Raw genomic sequence first — 22,790 nt, forward strand, 5'->3', positions numbered from 1 at the left:
ATGGAACGTAAAATTAAGCTAATATTATTTATAAAAATTTCTGCTCTTATCCCTTTAATCTGGATATGTCATTTTAACAATAATATGGTATAATATTAACATTAAAGGATATATGAATTATTCATATTTTACGTGTTTTATTTTCATTAATAACATTTGATAACATTAATTATTTATCGTATAAATAATAAATATTTACTATGTTTATTTTTTTTTTCCTTTAGTGCACCTTTAATAAATCCTTAGGAGAATATTACAATAACAGAAAATTCGATAAAATAATTTTTCGATTACTTGCAAAATATAAACACGATAAAGATTAAAATATTTGGGGATTATAATATAATATACAAAACAACACAAAGTATGAAAAAAAGGATATATCTAATATTGAAACAGTAACAAAAACAAAAGAAAAACAATTAAATAAAAATTCATTAAATAAGGCGCAATACTATACAGAAGTTATAGATTATAATAATGGCATGTTTGATGGAAAACATTTCCATTTTGAAAAAAAATGGATTAAAAAAAAAAATTATGATAATTTTCTTGAAAAAAAAAGAAGAGTTTGTAATATATCTTTAACAAAAATAAAATTTAGAAGTTACGGATTTGCAATTTTTATATTTTTTCTTTTTTTGTTGTTCGGCATAGGATTGCCCATATTACGTGGATTAGGATATATGGATAAAGAAATAACAATTCAATTTAGTTCTGAATTGTTGTATAATGCGGTGAAATCGATTATAGAAACTCTTTCTCTGGAAAAACATTCTTATCTAATATTGTTCTCACTAATTATCTTTATATTATCTGTCATAATTATAATATCTCTTCCTAAGATCTTAAGAAATAATGAAAAATACAAGAGAATTAAGTTGATGAATGCGTAAAATAAATAATATGGAATATGTATTTTTCCCTAAAAAAGTTATTAATATGAAGTAATATAACTAATATCTTTGGAGTATATTCTTAAAAATCATACGAATAATTGAGCTAATTTTAATGATGTGCATATGTGTGGCTTATTATTTTTACACAAAACAGATATACATTATGTTAGTTTATTTTTTGAATTTGAATGTTATAATATTTATTATTTTGTGTTGTAAATTATTGTTACATATTAATCAAATATTATTCTTTACACTATATAATTGTCTATTTAAGTAGATTCGTATAACAATTATATGTAGATGAATTAAAATTAATATGATTTTATTGATTCTTTTCTAGAATTTGTATTTCAAATAAAAAATGATGATATTCTAAGTTTAATCTTCTTCAGGACAAAAATAAATTATTTACAAAATGTGAAATTATAATATTATCTTTATATTATAAGTAAATGTCATTTTTTGTATTTATTGAATTGAGGTTAAGTATTATGTTGTGTTGATATATATGTATATTACTCAAAAATATATCACACTATCTATTATATAAATAATTTTTATTAGAAATGTGTTATAAATTTTATTTATTTCTTAATACATTTTAACAGAGCTTTGTTTTATTTTTCATGATATATGTGCGAAATTATAAGTATTTAATAAAATAATATCAATTATAATTAATATTCTGAACTTTGGGCCTATAAATAATAATTTACTTTTATTCCTGTAAATATATTACTATATTGTGAAAGCCTATGCATTATTAAATATACAATTAATTGTTTTATAAAAAAGGAAATAATTAAGTTGTAATACCTAATAATTAAAACATTTTTTTAATTTATATATGTATATAAGATGAAAAACGTATGAGAAATGCAATTTGAATTTTAAAAGTATTTTTTTCATTTGTAAAAAAGTTCTTTTATATTTAAAACACGTATATATGAATATTAAATGGAAGCACATTTTTTTTATTACAAAATTCATGTTATTATAAAAAATAAATTAAATGTATTACCAATTTCAAGGTTGCCTAAGTAAATAATTTTTATAGATTAATTATGCCAAAAATATTTCAACTCTGTATTGTACATATTAATTAGTAAGGAAAATGTAACTTTTAAAAAAAAAATTTCTGTATATTGTTACTTCTTTGGGAAATTCACAATATATAAAATTCTTATACATAATATAATAAATAGTTACGATAAAATTAAAAATAATGAATAAAAAGCTATTAAAAACTGAATGGTGCCTATATATTTTTTTTGCATTATAAACGTTTTGCTGGGAATTTTTGTTTTTATTAAACTTTTGATTACCATAATAAAATGATTATGAAATATAAAATCATATAACTTCTTATTAATAATTATATGTGTTCATTCTTTTTATGTGAACATACTATTTTTTCAATTATATGGAATAATTTCTATAATACATATTTTTTGTTTTATTATTTAGAATGTGATATTGTGTATAATTAGAATAATCTCATATAAATTAATATAGATAATTCGTATATATATTAAAATTGAGATTCATGTATAGATATATGCAACAATAAAGTAAGTATGTACAATTAAATTTGTGGTTTACAAATTATAACGATACCTGAAATTTTTATGTAATATAAAATGGGAGCTACCATTTCTAAAATATCGTATCTATAGTAATTTATATATAAGTTCCATGAGATCTATAAAAGTGTAATTATATAAAAAACCTAAAGATAAGAAGCATTATCTTTCAAGCTTTCTGATTATTAACATAATTTAATGTTACTTCTTAACATTTTTATGAAATGGTCTGTCCTATTTTTTTTTTACTATAAATATCAATAAAAATAATGTATATAAATAAAAGTACTATTTGATCCTATTATAATTAACTTTATTAAAAAATACATATTTATAATGTAGATTCATATATATTATTTATTTATTATATATCCGTTTGTTTACATCTGGCGAATATTATATATATAAAGAGTATTAAAGAATAAAGAAAACAATAAGTATAGTGCATAATAAGAAAATACTTATTAATTATTAAATGATGGATAGGAGTTTTATCATTTATATTCTAGAAAAAGTATAATTTTTATCTCTTACTCTCATATATAAATATCTTTGCTATTAAGCCACATATAGTATATAATATTTGAGGGTACCAATATTAAAACTGTTGTATAATACGTTTAATTTTTAATTCAATTTAGTTAGAGGGAGGTAATGATAATAAAATTTTAAAATATAGTAATAAATAAAATGTATATATTCTTTTTAGTTTCCAAATAAAGTTATTATTTTATGATTTGTTCCTTTTATTTATATAATAATATTATTGGTGTTTTTGATACTTTTGCTTCTTCTTTTTTTTTTCTTTTTATATTTATTAATGCATAGTTAATAAATTTTACTTCATATTATTGTATAAGAAAGAAAAAATGTACTCCTTAATCTTGTTTTATATATTTAAGTTAAAAGTTTTTTTTTTTTTGTATTCATAAAAAAATTTAAATTGTAAATTAATTTTTCTGGTACTAATTCCTAAAACAGTATTGTATTTATATTAATCTTTTATTGTATAATTTTTATATTATTATATTTGTATTTTCTACACATATATATTAATATATTTATTTTTAATTTATAATACTTATTAATAATTACACACATATATGTAACTTCTCTACCACTGCATAATGGATGTTCCAATGCAAATAATATAAACTTTAATGCTTATATAAAGAAATTCATTGAGGTTGATAGCGAATACTATGAAAACGCCCTACATAACTTCAATTTACAAATTTATTTGTGTTTAGTAAGAATTATCTTGTTTCTTCTTCAAGTTCGTTAAGTTGAATTACTTTTTTGTTTTGTAATTGAATATTTAACCAAGTTTTAATTGCAGTAAACTATATGGAAGAAAAAACATCTGTATATATATACTCAAATATATTTATTTTTTTTTAGGTAATTTTTTATTAAAATGAATTATACAAATTATGATATAATATTAATTCCATTAAAAATAATTTTTATTAACCTTATATAAAATAAATAAAGTGAAAGACGTTAGTAATACGTCAGCTGTTATTAAACTGGTAACAAATACATAATTTGTGAGGGGTTCTAAAATTTTTGGTACACTAGGACAAGTAGATACTTCTCTCATCTCTTTATCATATACTTTTTTAAAATTGGTTAGATCATCGCAAACGAGGTTTTCAGTATTTCCTTAACAATCCTTGTAATGTTTAATATAAAACTCATAAAATTTTTTGGGATTTTCACAACTGCAACTTTTAGTTTTACCTTTTTGAGTAGTAAAATTGTCAAAATCCTTATATAGAATGTATAGATATGTGAGTTCCTATACAGTATTAGTATCAATTCTTTTTATATATTTCTCAAAAAATTCATAATGATCTGATGAAATTCTTATATATACTTTAATCAAATTATCAATTTTATAAAAAACATCTTTATTTAGAATGTAATTCAAGTATTTATAGCTATTGTGGATATCAGAACTATAATAGATATTTATACTATTTAAGTACTGAGCAACCTTTTAACACGGAAGAACAAAATGAATATCAGTTTTTTCGAATAAAATATCTTAAATTATTTTTTCACAAGTATCATTATAGCCATTATTTTCACAATTTTGGGTATCACTATCAAAATCCTTTTCATATTTAAGAAAAGATTTTACATAATTATCCTAAGGAAGAAAAATAGTTATAATATGTAAGTGTACAACATCGTATATTCTTGAATTAATATATTTATTTCATTTTCCGAACAAGGAATTCTTGAAATACCATTATATACATATTAATTATAACAAAAAAAAAATGTTCTTTCCTTCCTTGAAGAGTTCCATTATAATTGAATATAAGAGAATTATATAACAAAAATTAAATTAACATTAAGTTAATATTTTTATAAATAAAACAATGATACGTTATAAATTAATATGTAATGCATGAGTTCTTATTTACTGAATTTAAAATAACATATCTTAGCAAAATATTCTTTTCAGTTTTCCTTTAAAAATGGAATAAGTGAATCTAGTTTGTAATATATAAAACAGTTGCCTACGATGTAAATAAAATAATTTGAAAAATAGTAATACTTTATTAAAATTAAAAAATTTCACTAAGAAAATACATTTTCCTTTTATTTTCATTCATATGAGAATCATTTAATTGTCTTGAAAGTTATATATAAAAATAAATTATTTTTAGTAAATTTTCCCATAAATTGATTTTTATATTGATATATATAATTAGGAATCTTTTTCGAACTTTTAAAATAATATAAATACATAAATACAACTTCATTAGAAAGTATAGAATATCTCCTTTTATTAACGATTATCTGCATTTAAGGTTAAAATGATTCCTCTCAAATCAATTCAATTAAATTTTATTTTAAATTATAATAATATAAACAACTATTACTGAATTCAATTTCATGATTATTACCAAAATTAAAATTTAAATAAATGAAATAAAGATTTAAATAAAATATAAATAAAATAGGTAACAATAACTATACTCTTGATAAATTAAAAATATACTTCTTTAAAAAGTTTTTATTTATGAATTAATTACTGTGTAAGAAGCTATATCGTACAATTATAAAATAATCTCTCAATTTTCTCCATTATATTATTATGGGAATTTAATGTTTTAATATGTTCTTTATGATAATTGATTTAGCATAATATACATATTTATATTGGAAATATAAATATATAACAAAAAAGTATATATTGTACCATAAATTGATTGTACATAAAAATTAAAAAGAAAAGGAACAAAAAATTAATTAATTGTAACAAAGGCCTTAATAAAATATGATAATGGAATAATATTGTATTCGTAACATAATAAATATATATATATATATATGAACCCAAAATTTTCATTATAATATATATATCATATATTGTACTAGGAAACATGTTTATGATATATTCATATTTTTATATATAATAAAATAATTGTGAGAAATAATACTGTAATATATATCAATTTTGTATATTTCATTTATATCCATCACATGCTATATTAGTTCCACTATCTTACAGGGTTTTATTTATGACACTCTAATATAAATAAATTATTGCACTTTTTTTTATTTAGAATAATTTTGTAAAATATCTTACACTTACATGTATTTAATATAGTATATAATTAAAAGTATCATTATATTTTAATTGTATTAAAATATTTATCATATAATTAAATGTATTTTAAAAAAACTAAGTAATGCAAAAACAAAAAAAATTGTTTTTATTATTAGTACATATTTGGAATTAATTGGCTTTTACTTCATGAAAAACGTAGAAGTTAATATGATAGTATTGTTATTGTAATTGTTAATATATATTTTAAAAGTTATTTACGATGGGTATTCATTGCTTTTTATTATATATTCTTATTAATAACATTAATATGCCTTTTTTTAATTTTTAGTTATGTGTTTCATTTAATAATATAGAATGGTTGTCAAAATATAAAATATATTCCAAATCATTACAGTTGTGCTTTAATTATATATACATTAATAAACAACTACATTTATATGTTCATACATATTAATATTCTAGCATAATATTTTATGTTTAATAAATTATTAATATACTTGCATTTATGTTAAGTAATTAGAGTAAAATAAATAAATATATTATGTACCTTTTCATATATATAATATATGAAAATTCACGCCTATCTATTATTCTTGTAATGTATACTTTATATTAACTAAATATATGGCTCATATATATAACATATATGATAAAACATAGAAGTACTTTTAGAATATCATCATACATATACTAATAAGTGTTGAACAAAATTATTTGCTTTACTGGAAATATAAAATTAGAATATCTATATTATACTAAAATTATTCAGAAATTGTGAAGTATGTATAATGTTAATATTAATAAAAAAAAATAATTTCGTTTTTAAAAAATATTGTTAATATATTATAATATATTTGCTTTACTTATTATAAGGATACTATATTACAAAGATGAATACGTATTTTGATCACTTTTATATTCCCACATTCGTGTAAATTATAACTAAATACAGAAAATATTATTTATTTTTATAATAATTATTAGTATTATTACTATATTAATAATTTGTTTAAAAAATTAATATAATAATTTTATTATAAGTTTTAATTAATACTATATTTAAAAAAAAAATTATAATATATTTATTTTTATGGTATATGGTAACAGTTAATAATTATTACATATTAAAATGAATTTTATATTTTAACACATAGATTTATTATTAGTTTATTTTATATATAGATTATGCATATATATAATTTTAATAAATAACATAAAAAAAAAAAAAAAAAGCCTAATAAATCTTACTAACTAAATATAAGAAAGAAAATTATTATTCTGTAATTACAAGAAATCGCCAAAAAAAAAAAAAAACTAAAGGCTGAATATATTAATTCTCTTTAAAGCGTAAAAAGAAATTCATCGAAAATTTTTTATTAAAATAATATAATAACAGTTAAATTATATATTTAACTGAAAAGAAAAAAATGGGAATACATGATATACTTTTTAGTTTCTGTAAAATTGTTATATTTTTATTTTCTCTTTATTTTAAAAAAATCTTGAAGTATATAAATTTAGTTCTGTATAATAAATAAATTATTTAATAAATAGCAAGTACTTTAATTTTATAAAAATTTTAAAGATGAATAATGTAAAGATTAAAATAATAAAAAATTATACAAAAATTTTTTTTTTATTTGTATATTTTTTTTTCCAAATTTGAATATATATTACAAGTTAGTGTGTATAATTATTTATTAAGCATAATTTTATTATCATCATTTTTGAATCGTTAGAATAATCTCATTAATTTATTATATATATCTTAATAAAAGTGCGATAAAATCTTTAAGTTACAATATTTTTTATTAAAAAGAATCAAAGTTTTTATTATGTGACAGAATCTACAAATATGATTTTTTTACTTTTCAAAGATATAAATAATTAAAAAAAAAAATACTGATATGTATAAAATATAAAGCGTTATAAATTTATAATTAGTAATCACTATTATTCTGAGAACATATTTTAACCCATAACATCCCAGCACGATTTTATTGAGCACATGGTATATATTTTTTTGAAATATATTTAATCATATGAATCAAGTATATGTTTGCATTGGTTTCATATATCTAAATGTACCTTGTTTTATTTGTTATTAACAGATTTTTTATATTTATTGAAACATAAAACTCTCGTATAATGAGAATGTTTGGAAGATATAAATAAGCATCTTTCTAAATATGGATATAGCTGTATTTTAAAAAGTAATAGAATAAAATAGAATTATACTAATTTAAGTAATAATTGTACATTAATAAAATTTATTTCAAAATTATTACGTTTGCTTTTTTTTATTCTTACTTTTTTTCCTATGAGTTTAATATTTTTGGAAAATATTAATTTATCTTTTTTTTCTTCTATATATGTATATATATCTCGTTATTTTTGTTGAATCATGTATTAATATATAGTTCTTATTGATATTTATAAAGAAATACAAAAACTACATATAACTTAAATGTATTTTATATATTTTTATTTCAATGTCCAAATTTCATTTTTGCTTTTTTTTCTTATATTTGGTATTTCTTTAGATTATTTTTTTCATTTCTCCCTAATTTTGTTATAAAATTTACGAAATATATTTCATATAGGTTACATGATTGCACAAAAATAATATCATAATATATTCAGAATGTATATTATAAATTTACAAAATGTATATGTGAATAATTCAATCATATTCGTTAGAACTATCATCCTTTTCCATAATGCTTAAATACATATTATCTTATTTTATCCAACCCAATTTTCTATCTCTATGCTAAATCCGTCATCTACCGTATAACCCAGATATTCTTTATTTTCCAAAACATTTACGTTAAACTCACTCATGTTTTCTATAGAATCTGGTTTACCATCTGATTTTTTACCTTCCATGTATGCACTTATAGAACTGTCCAAATAGGTTTCTCTATTTTCAAATTCCTGCTCTTTTTTGCATTCTTCTAATACTAATATAAGCACGAAGATGCAAAGTTTTTTTAGTAATTGTTTTTTAATATAGTTATATAATTGTTGATAACCTTTTCTGTTGGTTAATTCTCCTATATTTATTAATAGAAAATTATCCTTAGTTTCTTCATATTCATATTTATCTGATATATTCTGGAGTTCATCTGTCAAATAATTAAACAAGTTTTGTTCAATATATTGCTTAATAATTATACTATTTTTTGATATCCACATTCTCCACATATCTTTTTCTTTTTCTAAATATGGAATAGTTAGATTTCTATCTGAAATCTTCCTTTTTAATTCTTTTTTTTTAAAGTTATCTTGTTCTTTTTTCCAATCATTTTTTAAATTATTAAACCAGACTGTGTTTTTCAATTTTTCAGAGATATTTTCATGTTCTTTCTTGAATTTATTCCATAGAAGTTTTTGTTTTTCAATGTCATTAATACTTTTAGTATCTTCCTCTATTAATTCGTCATTAGTTATATCAGGATATGTTGGGTATTCCTCTTCTGTGAACAATTCTAGAAATATTTTTATAAATTCTTCTTTTTTGTGTTTCCATTCTTCATTTCTGTATTTTTCTAGTACTTCCATATGTACTTCTATAATAGTTTTGTATGTATCCTTTCTTGGAGTCGTTGCATTTACATTATAATTCATGTTATGCTCTTTTATTTTTATTCTTTTTATAGTTTCTTCGTTATCATATAATGTGTTTTCTAAATGATCATGTGCTAAGAATTCACCTTTTTTCCAAGAAACTAAAGGATATAATATTCTTAGAAATTTCACAGGTCTTCTTTTTATCTTTTTTTTTTTTTTAAACAACCCTATTAAAGCATACTACAGTAGAAAAAAATGGATTTTTAAAACAAGTTATTACGATAATAAAATGATTATCATATTTTTAGTACATAAATGTTATTTTACTTTAATAAAAAGGGAAAATAGAAAAATAACTATAAAGCTGATTAAAATAGATGATGTGTATGTGTTAGACGAACTCGCTAATAAACCTGAAATAATTATAAATATATATTTAATTCTGTCATTTCAAGAATAGATAAATAAACAGAATTGATGGTACCTGAAATTTTAGGGGGTTCAGCAAAGCTAGCTGAAGGTGCGAAAGGAATTGAGGGTTCAGCTTTTAATGCATGACTTTTAGGAGATTGAGTTTCTGGTGACATAGCAGAATCTGAAATTGTTGGTGAATTAGGGCCTGTTAATACTGCGTCATCATCAGTATCATGTATTTGTGTTTCTGATATTTTATCTTGAGTAGTTTGTATAGCTTCAGATTCTTTACTTTTATCTTGAGGATTTGGAGCTTCAGTTTCCAATTTATCTTGAAGTTGAGGTTGAATTTCCTGGGAAGTTTTCTCTGTAGTTGGAGATTTGTGTGAATCTTTAGTTATCACTTCTTGTAAAGTATAAGAGAATTGTTCTATTTGTACTTCAGGTTTAGATGGATATTCAGCTGTTTTTTGACTTTCTTGTAAATCTTCCTTTTTTTTTTCTTGTAAGTTTTTGCAAGTTGGATTTTGATCGATGAGCGCGCAATCTGATGATGTTCTAAAGGTTTCTTCTATGAGTATATTGCATAATGATTCTTGTTTTTTCCCTCTTTTACCCATTATTAGTTCTTTTCTGTAACAACTTTTAATGGGGCTTACTTTTTTGTCAAAATGTTCCTTCCTCTCATTAATCCAATCCTTATATTCGTTACATTTTTTTAAATACTCCTCATTACACGTCTTTAAGGTTCCAGGTTTTAACTGTCTTATTTCATTAAGATATGTATTTCTTTTTTCACAAAAATCTTCTTCATCATATTTTAATTCTAAAATTTTCATATCATTTTCTTCCAGAACAACAGGACATTCTTTATGTATTTTAATCGTTTCATAGTAAGATTGTAACCACTTTTTTAATGCCCCTTCCCATTTATCCTTAAGACTAATATAATGTGGTGGGGGAAACTTATTATTAATTAGATATTTACTCAAATCTCGACATACATTTCTAAATGCTTCTTTGTTACTCTTATTTACGTTAGCAGTTTTATTTTTTATATCTTGCATAATTTTTTGGAATTTTAGATCATAAAAGTAGGTGAAAAATCCAGAACCTCGAACATCCAATTTCTAGATTCAAAACAATTATTCAAGAATTAATTTTTGTGTTATTTATGTTAACAGTTGTTTTAGAATAAATAAATAATTCATTAATATAAAAAAATAAAAAATTATTACCGAAGAAAAACAATTATCCATAATGGATTTACATTAATACTCTAGTGTATGGTAATTAATATTCTGAAGGAAAAATATGAATTTATATATTTTATTTATCAATATGGTTATTTTAAATTTATATTTCTTAACAAAAATAAATTATAAAATTATAATTTACATAATAATTTGTATATGAACTATAAAATAATAGAATACATTTAGTATTTATTTTATGTGCTTCATAATTTCATTTACCTTAAGTAAATATATTACTAATGGAGATGCATCCTAAACATATTTTATTATTAATTCACAATTATGTATATGTGATTCTGTAAGAAAAATATTCCTTATATAAAGAAAAAGTCACAATATTAACCACGAAACAACATATATAAGTTACATCAACATGTAATATAAAATTTATTCCGTAAAAATAAAATTAATTACCGTTTCCTGTTATCTGTTATTAGAAACACATATATATATATATATATATAGAGATATTATTACTTATAATACTATAAATAATTCTTTTTGTTCTTAGGTTTTAATTAAAATAAATAATATATAAACCAGAACATTATTAATAATGATAGTATGTCCTTATTTTATTATTATTATTTTTTTTTATTTATTGTTGATATAGGCCATTATATTGCTATTATTATTTTGTTAATTTTTTTTATATTTACTATATCGTATGTTCCTATTAAAACTTTTATATGAGCTCATACATTTATACAAACGCTTAAGTAGAGGTATATTTATAGTATTAAATAATTATAAAAAGATTTGCATACTTATTTAAAATATAAAAATATATTAAAAAAAAAATTATAGTAAAATCATTTATGCAATATAGTTTAAAAAAATATAAAATAAATTATAGTACCTAAATAAGGAATAATAAGATAGTAACTGAACCTAAAAAGAATAATATTTTATATTAGACAAAACAAAGAATATTAAATCTTTGTAATTGTTTTTCTGTAATAATTGATAGATATATTATAATAAGTAAATTAAAAATATATTACATCTTTTTTTGTTTGTTTATATATATAACTAAAATAAAATAACTTTTTTATAATGATAAATATTTATTTAGCGTACAAAATAAAAAAGATCTTGTGTTATTTAAAATACTGCTTAAGACGTAAAATATGAAATGTTATTAAAGAACAAGTTAAACTCATAAACAAGGAAATAGGTTATTATAGTGTAAATTATATATATTATTTCTTATTTTAATATTACTTTTGAAATATATACATACGAAGCAGTGAATGGTCAGAAAATTAAAAAAATATATATATTAATAATAAATATTTGTAATTAATTATTTCACGTATAAAATTACGTTGTTATGGTTATTTTTAATAATTATGTTATTTTAAAGAGTTTTATCTTAATGTATTTTTATTTTTTAATTTATTTATGTAAAATATATTTGTTCGTTCAGATTTTTTTATTTTAGTCCCTTATATAATATTTATTTTTTTTTTTTTAAATATATTGCTTAATAACAATGTACAATAGATTACAAATACAATTAATTAATCATGTTTTAAAGTATATTGTATTTATATTTATGTTTTTGAATATATCATATAAATATATGTAAATATAATATATATCATGAATATATTTTTGTCGATTAATATGTGGTAACGAGTAAGAAACATATGATTATCTGAAATATTCGATATCATTTGAATAAAAACTAAATAAATTTAGTTTTAGGATTTTTATTAAAAATATTTCTTTTCTTTTTTTATTATTTTCTAAATTTATTGATATATTTTTTTTTCATTGTTAATGTATTTTTTATTATTATTTTTTTTTAATAAATCATCAGAATTTTTGTATAATACTACAATTTATACATTACATTTATTTAAATATAATACAAGCTTAATATAAATTCATATGAATTAATAAGTTTTCTTTCATTTTATTATGAATATTATATTTAGACTTTTATTTAAAAGATAATGCTTAACTTAAGAATAGATATATTTTTATGTAAATCATTAACATAACATAAGCTAGTAATAATGCTATATGCATAAAAATTATTTCAGCATGAAGTTAAAAAAATATGTAGAAGTAAATACATTTACAATGATGCATTTTATTAAATAACGTATTATAATTTTTTCTTATTTAATATGTACAACAACAGAACAAAAAAACTGTGGTATATATAATTATAAAGAGGCACTTAAGTATTTAAATTTATATTTCATGTTATCGAACAAGAATTCTTAATTATTAACATAATTTTATAGTTTAAAAAGTTTTAAATAATAATTTATCTAAAATATAAAATAAAAAATTTCACTTTGATGATAATAATGTCTTAATTTTACTAATATTCTTTTATTTACACAGATATGTACATAGTCGTATCATATTATTAAGAGAATATATTTTAATATATATTTTCACGATTAAAGTGATAAAATTATATTTATGAATATTATGGTAATATATAATACGTACTATTATTTTTATGTTTTAATCGGTACCATTTCATCTTATAGGATTAAATAAGATCGTTCTATGTATAAGTTATTCTTTATAAAATACTATTGTTAAAGTATTCATCATACAATAATTGAGGTCACTAATATATAACATTATTTATAATTTAATAATCATACTATAAAAATTATTATATGTGTATTAATCCAAAATTAATATTTAACATACTGTTAATATTAAGTTTTTTTATTTAATTTTAATTAATATTCTCCTTATATATTGCATTTATTGATTATGTTATGTTTAATGAATTATTGATTTGTACTTTTTGCTACTTGTTCTTTACATATATTGAATGGATGGATTTCATATTAGAAATATCATCTATGCTAAGTATGTTAATATTAATGCGTAATTTGAATATTGGTTATCTAATCAAAATTAATTTTTTTTTATATTTATGTGTCTTTATTACTCATAATTTTTCTTATATATTTGTCTTTTAATTTCATATATTGCTTTTTTTTTTTACCTTGTTAAACTTTTTACATATATCTTTATATATGAATCTTTTATAGTTGTATGAAATTAATACTTATTTACTATTGCATATGTAGTATTATTATTAAAATAAATTGTTATAACCCATTTTTTTATTTTCAGTATGCATTTCAGTTAAGTTGTTCAAAATTTTATATTATATGTACAAATACACATATTACTGAACATATATAAATTAAATTTTATAGAATGTATTTTTTATCATACGAGCTACCGGCCAAATATGTTTGATCTATTTCAGATCCATTCATCATTATGGGAACATTTTGTCCATATACATATTTTTATTTTTTCTTATTGAAGACATTAACAGAATCCAAATAAACTAGTATTAATATAAATTATATGTATATATAATTAAAACACTATTTCTCCAAAAATTTCCTGTCTTCATAGATTACAGGGGTAGTGGAATGGTATTCTCTTTTTTAGCTAGAATAACTTATAGTGCTATAAAAAAGAAAATATATGAAAAGTAATGAATTAAATGATAATATAATCATTGGACATTATAAGATAAATTATTAAAAGGTAGTAGTAGAAGATGATTATGCTTGCGTGTTTAACTGTTCTAGTGAATATTTTATAATAATCGAGATTCATTATAGTTGAATAGATTCACTTAATATAATCAGAAATTTTAAGAATGGTACAATTATGCACTTAATAATATAATTTTTATCAATTCTTCATTAATTTTTAAAATTTTTCACCTAAATGAAAATATTAGATATTTTTTGTATCACACATACATTTATATGATTAATATATAAACGTTCATATTTTTAGGTTGTATGTTAAGAGTGTATTTATTATTTTTACTATTAAATTTTATTAGACCTAGTAGAACATATAATTATTATGTAAAATTATAAAATAGTAAACATTACAAATATTTTTATTTTGTATAAAAGAAAAAACTTAAGCTACTCTATGTGAATTATGATGAAACCATATAAACCGTGGATTAAATTCTATAATTATTGAACATTCAAAAAAGATATCATGTTTTTTGTAGATATTGTATTATATATCTTGCACAGGAATGTAAATAATATAATTAAATTTCATGTTATTATATATTTAACTTATTTTATTTGTATGAATTAAATATTAATTATATTATTTATTAAATGTGAAAAATACATAATACGAAAATTACGCTAACTTTACTGAGCAATATATATATAACAGAACAATTTATCCATGATAAATATACTTAATAAGGAGAAAAATAAAAATTTTACAAGTAAATTAAAATATTAGTTCATTATTTTCTAACATAAGAGAGGTATAAATAAATGTGAAAAATAAAGATATATTTTCCAAGAAGACCCAGAAAAAAGCTTAAAAATCACCAATATTTCTTGAACAGAAAAATACTATTTTTAAATAATTGCTTGGAAGGATATCATTATGTAATATCCTTATTTTTCGAAAATTATTTTATACGATATATACTTGGATTATTATATATTTTTAAAATCGGTAAAATTATATTATGTAAAGAAACATTAAATGATATTAAAAAAATGGGACAATAAAATTTGCGAAAAACCTAAAAGAGACTAAATAAAAGAATTAATAAGTGTTGTTACGATAATAATATATACATTAAAGGAATAAATATATATTAACTATAATTTTTATAATTTAAAAATGGCGTTTTAAATTTAGGAAATTTTTTCTCTATTTCAATTTTCAACTTATTAACTTGCAGGCTAAGACTTTTTAATAAGAATAATTTGAAATTATATATTAGATTATTACAATAAATATTTATGAATATGATATTTTTATAATTCTCATATACACTTTAGCTCTTGAGAAAATAAACAATTGGGGTAAAATACGTTTTTTCCATTAAAAGTATTTTTAATAAAATGTTATTTTTTTATATATTTATATAGATTTATTATGATTTACTGTTAAAATACATTACAAGCATTGCGTATTTTAAAATGAATAAAAACAAAATAATAAATTTATTTGAAAATCATACATAGAAAAATTATTAAACTATACTTTTTAGTAAATTATATTGTTATTCTTAATGATTTGTTACAAATCATTTTTATTCTGTATATTATTTGTAAATTTATTTCATATATGTTTCCAAATTAATTAAATTATTTGTACTATATTAATGCTTATTATATCTTTAATCTCCTTTTTTTTTTTTTTTTTTTTTTTTTTTTGATTATATTAATATTCTTTCTAAATGTTTAGAATTAATTAAAAATAATTAAGTAGTTAGATATAAATAGTTTTCACTTAGAAATAATGATATATATTTATTTTAATTAAATCTATAACATTCAAAAGTTTTCGAAAAAATAAAAAAATTAGACCTTATTTAACTTTATATATTTTTTCAGAAATTAGGTATTTCCATATATACTCGATTCTTTAAGCATGGTCTAGAATATAAAAGATCGTATTTCCTTTTTGCATAAATATATTATGCTGATATATTAACATATTACAAAATATTATGTAAAATATAGTTATCCTCATTTATTATTACTGTTTTTGTGTTGTTATAATTAATATTTTTTTACAAATAATTTCTTTCAAAATATCATGTTAATAAAATTATAATTTTTAATGACAAGATATTCATAACATTACTTATAGCTTTGGAGTATGAAATAATGTATTTTATATGTATACTATACGATCTATATGGTATATAAATTCCGTATTTCCTTATAATATGGAAATACTCTTTTTTCATAATATATTCTGAATGAAATTAATAATAAACATTATTTAGTTAAACTACTCTGCTAAATAATTAAAATATATATTTTGAATATTTTTATATAAATTAAAATTATTTAATTTAGATGAAAGTTATTTTTTTTTAATAAACACTATAAAGTTAAAAATTATATAATACCTTTATAATATTTTTTTTTGTATATCGATGTTATAAAATACTCTACAATTATATAAATTTTATTAAGTAGATAGAAAAAAAAAAAAAAAAATAGAATTAAATAACTACTATAATATCCTTTTCCTTTAAGAGGTTATAGTATAACTTCTTACGAATCTTTTACTAAATATTTTAAAATAATTAAAGAACAGAACATGAAAAAAAGCATTATGATTTTCTCATTTATTAAAATTGTTGTACTTATCTTTTTAATGTGGATACCGCATTTAAGTAATCATGTGGTATGATAAAATTATTTAAGAATATTTTTGTTATTTATATTTTTCATTTTATATTTTTATGAATACCATTTTCATCATTATATTATTTATTCATTAAATAACTATTATTAATTTTGGATTTTTAGATTACGTTTAACAAATACCTAGGCAAAAAGTACACGCTTGCTATAAAATTAGACGACAGAATATATCGATTACTAGCAAAATATAAAAAGGATAAGGATTCAAAAGTTGCAATGTTAAGAGATGATATATCAAATAATGGAATGGATAAGAATAAGTATATATCTAATACTGAAAAGGAGTGCACAGAAAAAAAGAAAGAATTATATAGAAGTTCATTAAATAATTATGATGGACACAAACAAGATATGAACAATAAATATTCTAAATTTGTGACAAAAAAATACAGTCATCTTGAAAAAAAAATATTCAAAGAGCTGGATTTTGTAGATTTTCTTAAAAGAAACAAGAATATTAGTGATAAGACTTACAAAAAAATAATGCGTAAAAAATTATCATTACGATTAGGATCACCTTTATTATTGTTTTTGTTGTTATTAACTCTACTCATAGTAGATATATCTTTGTGTTCATTTGGAGGAAATGGATTTTTGGAATTATCAGGATTGAAATCGACTTTAAGTTCATTGGAGACAACTTTGAATAAATATTTTAAGTGGTTGTTGACTGGTGCAAGTAGATCTAATGGTGTATTAGGAGATTTATTTAATATTGTATTATATGTTATTCCTTTTTTAATATTAGGTGTTACACTTATATCGTACGTTTTTTATTACCATAAAAAAGCTAAAAAATATGAAAAAATTAAGTTCAGTAAAAAGTGAAATGAATAATAAAAAAAATGTTTTTCTACGTCACATATCTTTCAATATGATTTAATATCTACAATATAGTTAGTTATATGTATAATAAATATATAGTTAATTTTAGAAACTTTATACAAGCAATTACATATTAACGCCTTTTCTAATTCCCATAAATTAAAATATGTGTTCTCAATTTTTTTATGAATTTGAATGTTTTAACATTTTTAAATTTGTATATTGAATTATTATATTAACTTAATAATATATTACTACTTATAATATATATTTGTTTATTTAAATAGATTTCTATGAAGAATATATTCTTGTACCATAAAATGAAAACATAACAGTATAATTTATATAATATTATTAGAATGTTTTGTTTAGTTATATCCAAAATAATAAAAATTTTGCTTACTCTTTTTTATCTTGTCATAGCCGAAAATTACTATCTTTTAATATAATTAAAAAATATAAGATTAGATTTAATTTAACAATAAATGTGTCTTTTATTGTATTTAATAAAATAAAGTGAGTATATATAGTTCCACTGATATATATATATATTTACTAAAAAAAAACTTAATATTTATTTTGTAATATATGTCTTTGAGATATATGCTATTCCTATTTTCCCTAAAAATTTAATAAAACATGTTTAATTTTATTTTTTTGAAAGACATAAAAGGGGAATTATTAATATATAATAAAGTGAGGTTCATTTTATGCATGGATTATTTATAAGAGTTAACTAATTTCGGAACTCCAAATCCTTACAGTTTAATGAAAAGTTATGAATATTTATAATTTTATTATTTTTCATAATTGTAGTATTATTTCTATTTTGAAAAAATGAACTAATAGTAAATTTTATTGAATATATATAGATAAATATAATACATATAATTCGTATTTTTTGTATCATTCAAATATTTAATTAACGAATTAAATTTAATCACATAATAATAGGTAATATGTACAAATCCTTTTTATTCTTCCCCCAAATATATGTAATATTCTATAAATGTTTTATATTTCTACAAAGATATAAATTATCATTTCATTAATTAAATTAAATATGTATTTTATACAACCATTTCATTAACATTAAGAATTTATTTTTATATTTGTCCTATCTTTTATGGAATTACACAAATAAATTATGTAAATACTAATATTATTTAAGGTTCTATGCATATGTATAGTTTACTTTTACTATAACTAATTTACTAATATTTATAACTATTATTTTTTTAATAAGGTAAGAGTAACATTATCGAATTATATTTTTTTTCATATAATTCTTTAATATAGATTTGGAATTCAGGCTATATATAAAAAATAGTCTAGATTTATTAATGGAATTTTAGTTTTAGTAGAAACCGCATATAAGGGATTATTAGATTTATGCGAATTATGATGTTCCAGGAAATCAGAGTATTTCTGCATTTATTATTTAATTATTACAATTAAGTAATTGTTGATTTAGTTATGTTTTAAATATATTACATAAAAAATTTTGATATAATAAATTTGCACATTATTATTATCATCGTTAAACAGGTAAAAGTAAAAAATAAAAAAAATCATGATAAATAAATATTCCAATGAATTTTTGAGGATGTAAAAAAAATTAAAGTGTTCTATTAATTGTATTAAATGGAACTTACATTTTATTATAATATATTTGATAGTACAATTTTTCTACTGTTTACTTTATCAGTTTTTATGCTTTAACTTATTTATACGTAAAAATTTTTTTTTAATTAGGTAACATTTTTGTTGTTGAAATGATAAATGTTTGTAAGGAATACAAGAGGTTTTCATTAAGAATGTAAACATATGAACATATACATTAGTGGAATAAAAATATATTTATTTCATTTTACGAAACTTGATTTAGTAATTCAAAAAAAACATTTTAATTGTAATAATTTACTTTTTGTTTTTTTTTTTTTATGTAATTATAATTTTTTGCTTATAATGGATTTTTAATTTTTAATTGTGTAAAAATGTAGAAAGTGTAACAATAACATGTTACAAAATCATTTTCTTGTCATAAGAAATTTTTATGTTATGTAAAAATATTAATTGTTTATGTTTCTCCTTAAGAATATGTTTTCAATAGTATTTATTTAAACAGAATAGTATATTATGAATTCTTTTATAATTTTTTCAATAGGAAAAATAGTATATTATTCATATTCTAAAATTTTCTTTAACAAACTTTTATATAACTTAAATTTGTATTTAACATGTCGAGATTTATTTATAATATTATATGATTATTTTTATTTGCACATATTATTATTTAGTATCATAGAATATAATATTCTTTTTATTTATTATATTAAAAAGCAGTAATTATAATTAATATACATAATGCACTTATTTTTTATTTTCTATGATGCATAAAAATAATGCACAAAAATTATGTATTAATTTAAGGCTATTTTTAATCTAGAATAATACTATATTTTAAAGGAAAATTATACTTGGAAATCTAAAAAATAAAAGGGTAATTTAAGAAATAAATAAAAAATATAATAAAAAATTAAAAAACACGGGGAAATGTATTTACAATTTTATTTTTGGAAAGCAAAAATATATATTATTGTACAAAAAAAAAAATAATAAAAACTTAATATACATATATGGTTTAAATGCAAATGAATATCTTTTTAACATTTCACTCAATAATATTATATTTTTATTTAATATTATAATATAAAAATATATTTCGTTTTTTTTATAATTATGAATGTTTATTGTGTTCTCAATTAATAGCGTTATTATATTCTAAGCTCAGAAGCTAAAAGACGAACAACTATTACTAATATACATTTATGTAAATTTAAAAATTTATTTCAGAGTTTACAAAACAAATATAATATATGTTGCTATATATTTTTAATTTTTATATATTTATATTCAAATTTTTTTTTATTTTATTTAATAAATATATATTAAAACTTAATGGGTAAATAATATAAATATGAATGTTTATATATCATTTTATTATGATAATTGTTATTAATAGAGCTTTATAAAAATTTTATTCTTATGAAGGTGTATTATATTATTACTTAATATAAAAAATTAGACATCAATTTATATTGTCACCACTCTTAGAAAAGTATTTTAAATTATTTGAATTCATATAAACATATAACGAATACCATATAGAGAAAAATGTTAACTATTTTGATAACTTATTAAGATTGTTGTTTTTGGAATGAATGATGCTTTAATAAACTATATAAAAAGATTACAAAAATTTTAAGGAAATACATAATACGAATAATAAAGATTGTAAATATACTTATTCTCCTTTAAAAATAATAATGAATTCAGGAAGAGGAAGAATATAATTATATATATTTGAAAAATCATTTAATATATATTTTCATAATTATTAAGAATTTAGGTAATTTTGAAATAACTGTTACATATATATTTATATTATATAATATATATTATCAAGATTATGCACTTATTTACATCTGAAATTGTATTTTTTTATTTTGAAAATATATATTAATTATTGTATTTTGTTTTAAAAATGAACTTATTTAGCTTTTATTTATGTAATTTTTTATTCAGAATAATTCATAATATCATGGTACAATCGTATATATATTGATATAAATTGTGAAAATAAATAATATTATATAAATACAATTGAAATATACAACAACGTAATATTTTAAGTTTCCAATATTTAAAAGAAGTAAAACGATGTGTGTAATTTTATAATTTTAGTGTATAACAATCCTTTCAGGTATTTTAGATATAATTAATAAAAATATTCTTAAGAAGCACTTTATATATAGTATAATTTATTTATTAAGTATACATTTATTAAAGCATAATATTTTTTTCATTAATTAAAATTTTTATATCAGTAAAAGAAACTATTTTAACATTAAAGGGATATTATGTACTAGAATAACTCTCAAAGTTGGATAAATACATTAGTATATCATAATTTTCATCCTGAAATATGATCTACGTTCATAAAAAATATTATTATTTTGAAAAAAAATATACAAGTGGATAATAATTTCTTTGATATGTAAGTTAAAATTCTTATGAATATATTGTAATAAAAATTAGTATTTATGTTTATATAACCTTGATATTAACTGCTTTATTATATATTACCGCAAGATCATATAATATTGATATATATGAATATTTTACAAAATAATAATTTATTATAATTTACTAAAGCATTACTAACCTAATTATTTTTATATTTTTTTCAAAATTAAATGCTTGAGTTTTTTATGACATAAATGATAATTTCAAATATAATAATCACGTATATTTAAAAACATGTTCCTACTAATGAATATCAATTTAATTTTTAAGATAAATGTAAAATTATACATAACATAATAAAAGATCATGGGCTCTTGTTTTTTATATTTAGAAAGATATAT

General features: G+C 18.8%; 2 protein-coding genes and 2 pseudogenes across 2 annotated transcripts, besides 2 other annotated features; 2 read left to right on the top strand and 2 right to left on the bottom strand.

The window, feature by feature from the left end:
- PmUG01_08061000 lies at positions 1–887 on the top strand (annotated as a pseudogene).
- Positions 1–887: a sequence feature (fam-m protein, pseudogene).
- Positions 888–3,741: 2,854 nt separating this feature from the next.
- On the bottom strand, positions 3,742–4,640 carry PmUG01_08061100 (annotated as a pseudogene).
- Positions 3,742–4,640: a sequence feature (PIR protein, pseudogene).
- Positions 4,641–8,819: 4,179 nt separating this feature from the next.
- On the bottom strand, positions 8,820–11,320 carry PmUG01_08061200 (STP1 protein; the record flags this gene model as incomplete). Its single annotated transcript, XM_029004768.1, has 3 exons — positions 8,820–9,874; positions 10,132–11,191; positions 11,300–11,320. 3 exons carry the CDS (start codon positions 11,318–11,320, stop codon positions 8,820–8,822), a joined length of 2,136 nt encoding a protein of 711 aa, XP_028861424.1.
- A 6,108-nt stretch (positions 11,321–17,428) lies between these two features.
- Positions 17,429–18,363, top strand: PmUG01_08061300 (fam-l protein; the record flags this gene model as incomplete). Its single annotated transcript, XM_029004769.1, has 2 exons — positions 17,429–17,515; positions 17,641–18,363. 2 exons carry the CDS (start codon positions 17,429–17,431, stop codon positions 18,361–18,363), a joined length of 810 nt encoding a protein of 269 aa, XP_028861425.1.
- Positions 18,364–22,790: the final 4,427 nt, after the last annotated feature.

This window comes from Plasmodium malariae (genome assembly GCF_900090045.1).
Source record: "Plasmodium malariae genome assembly, chromosome: 8".
NCBI lineage: Eukaryota > Apicomplexa > Aconoidasida > Haemosporida > Plasmodiidae > Plasmodium > Plasmodium malariae.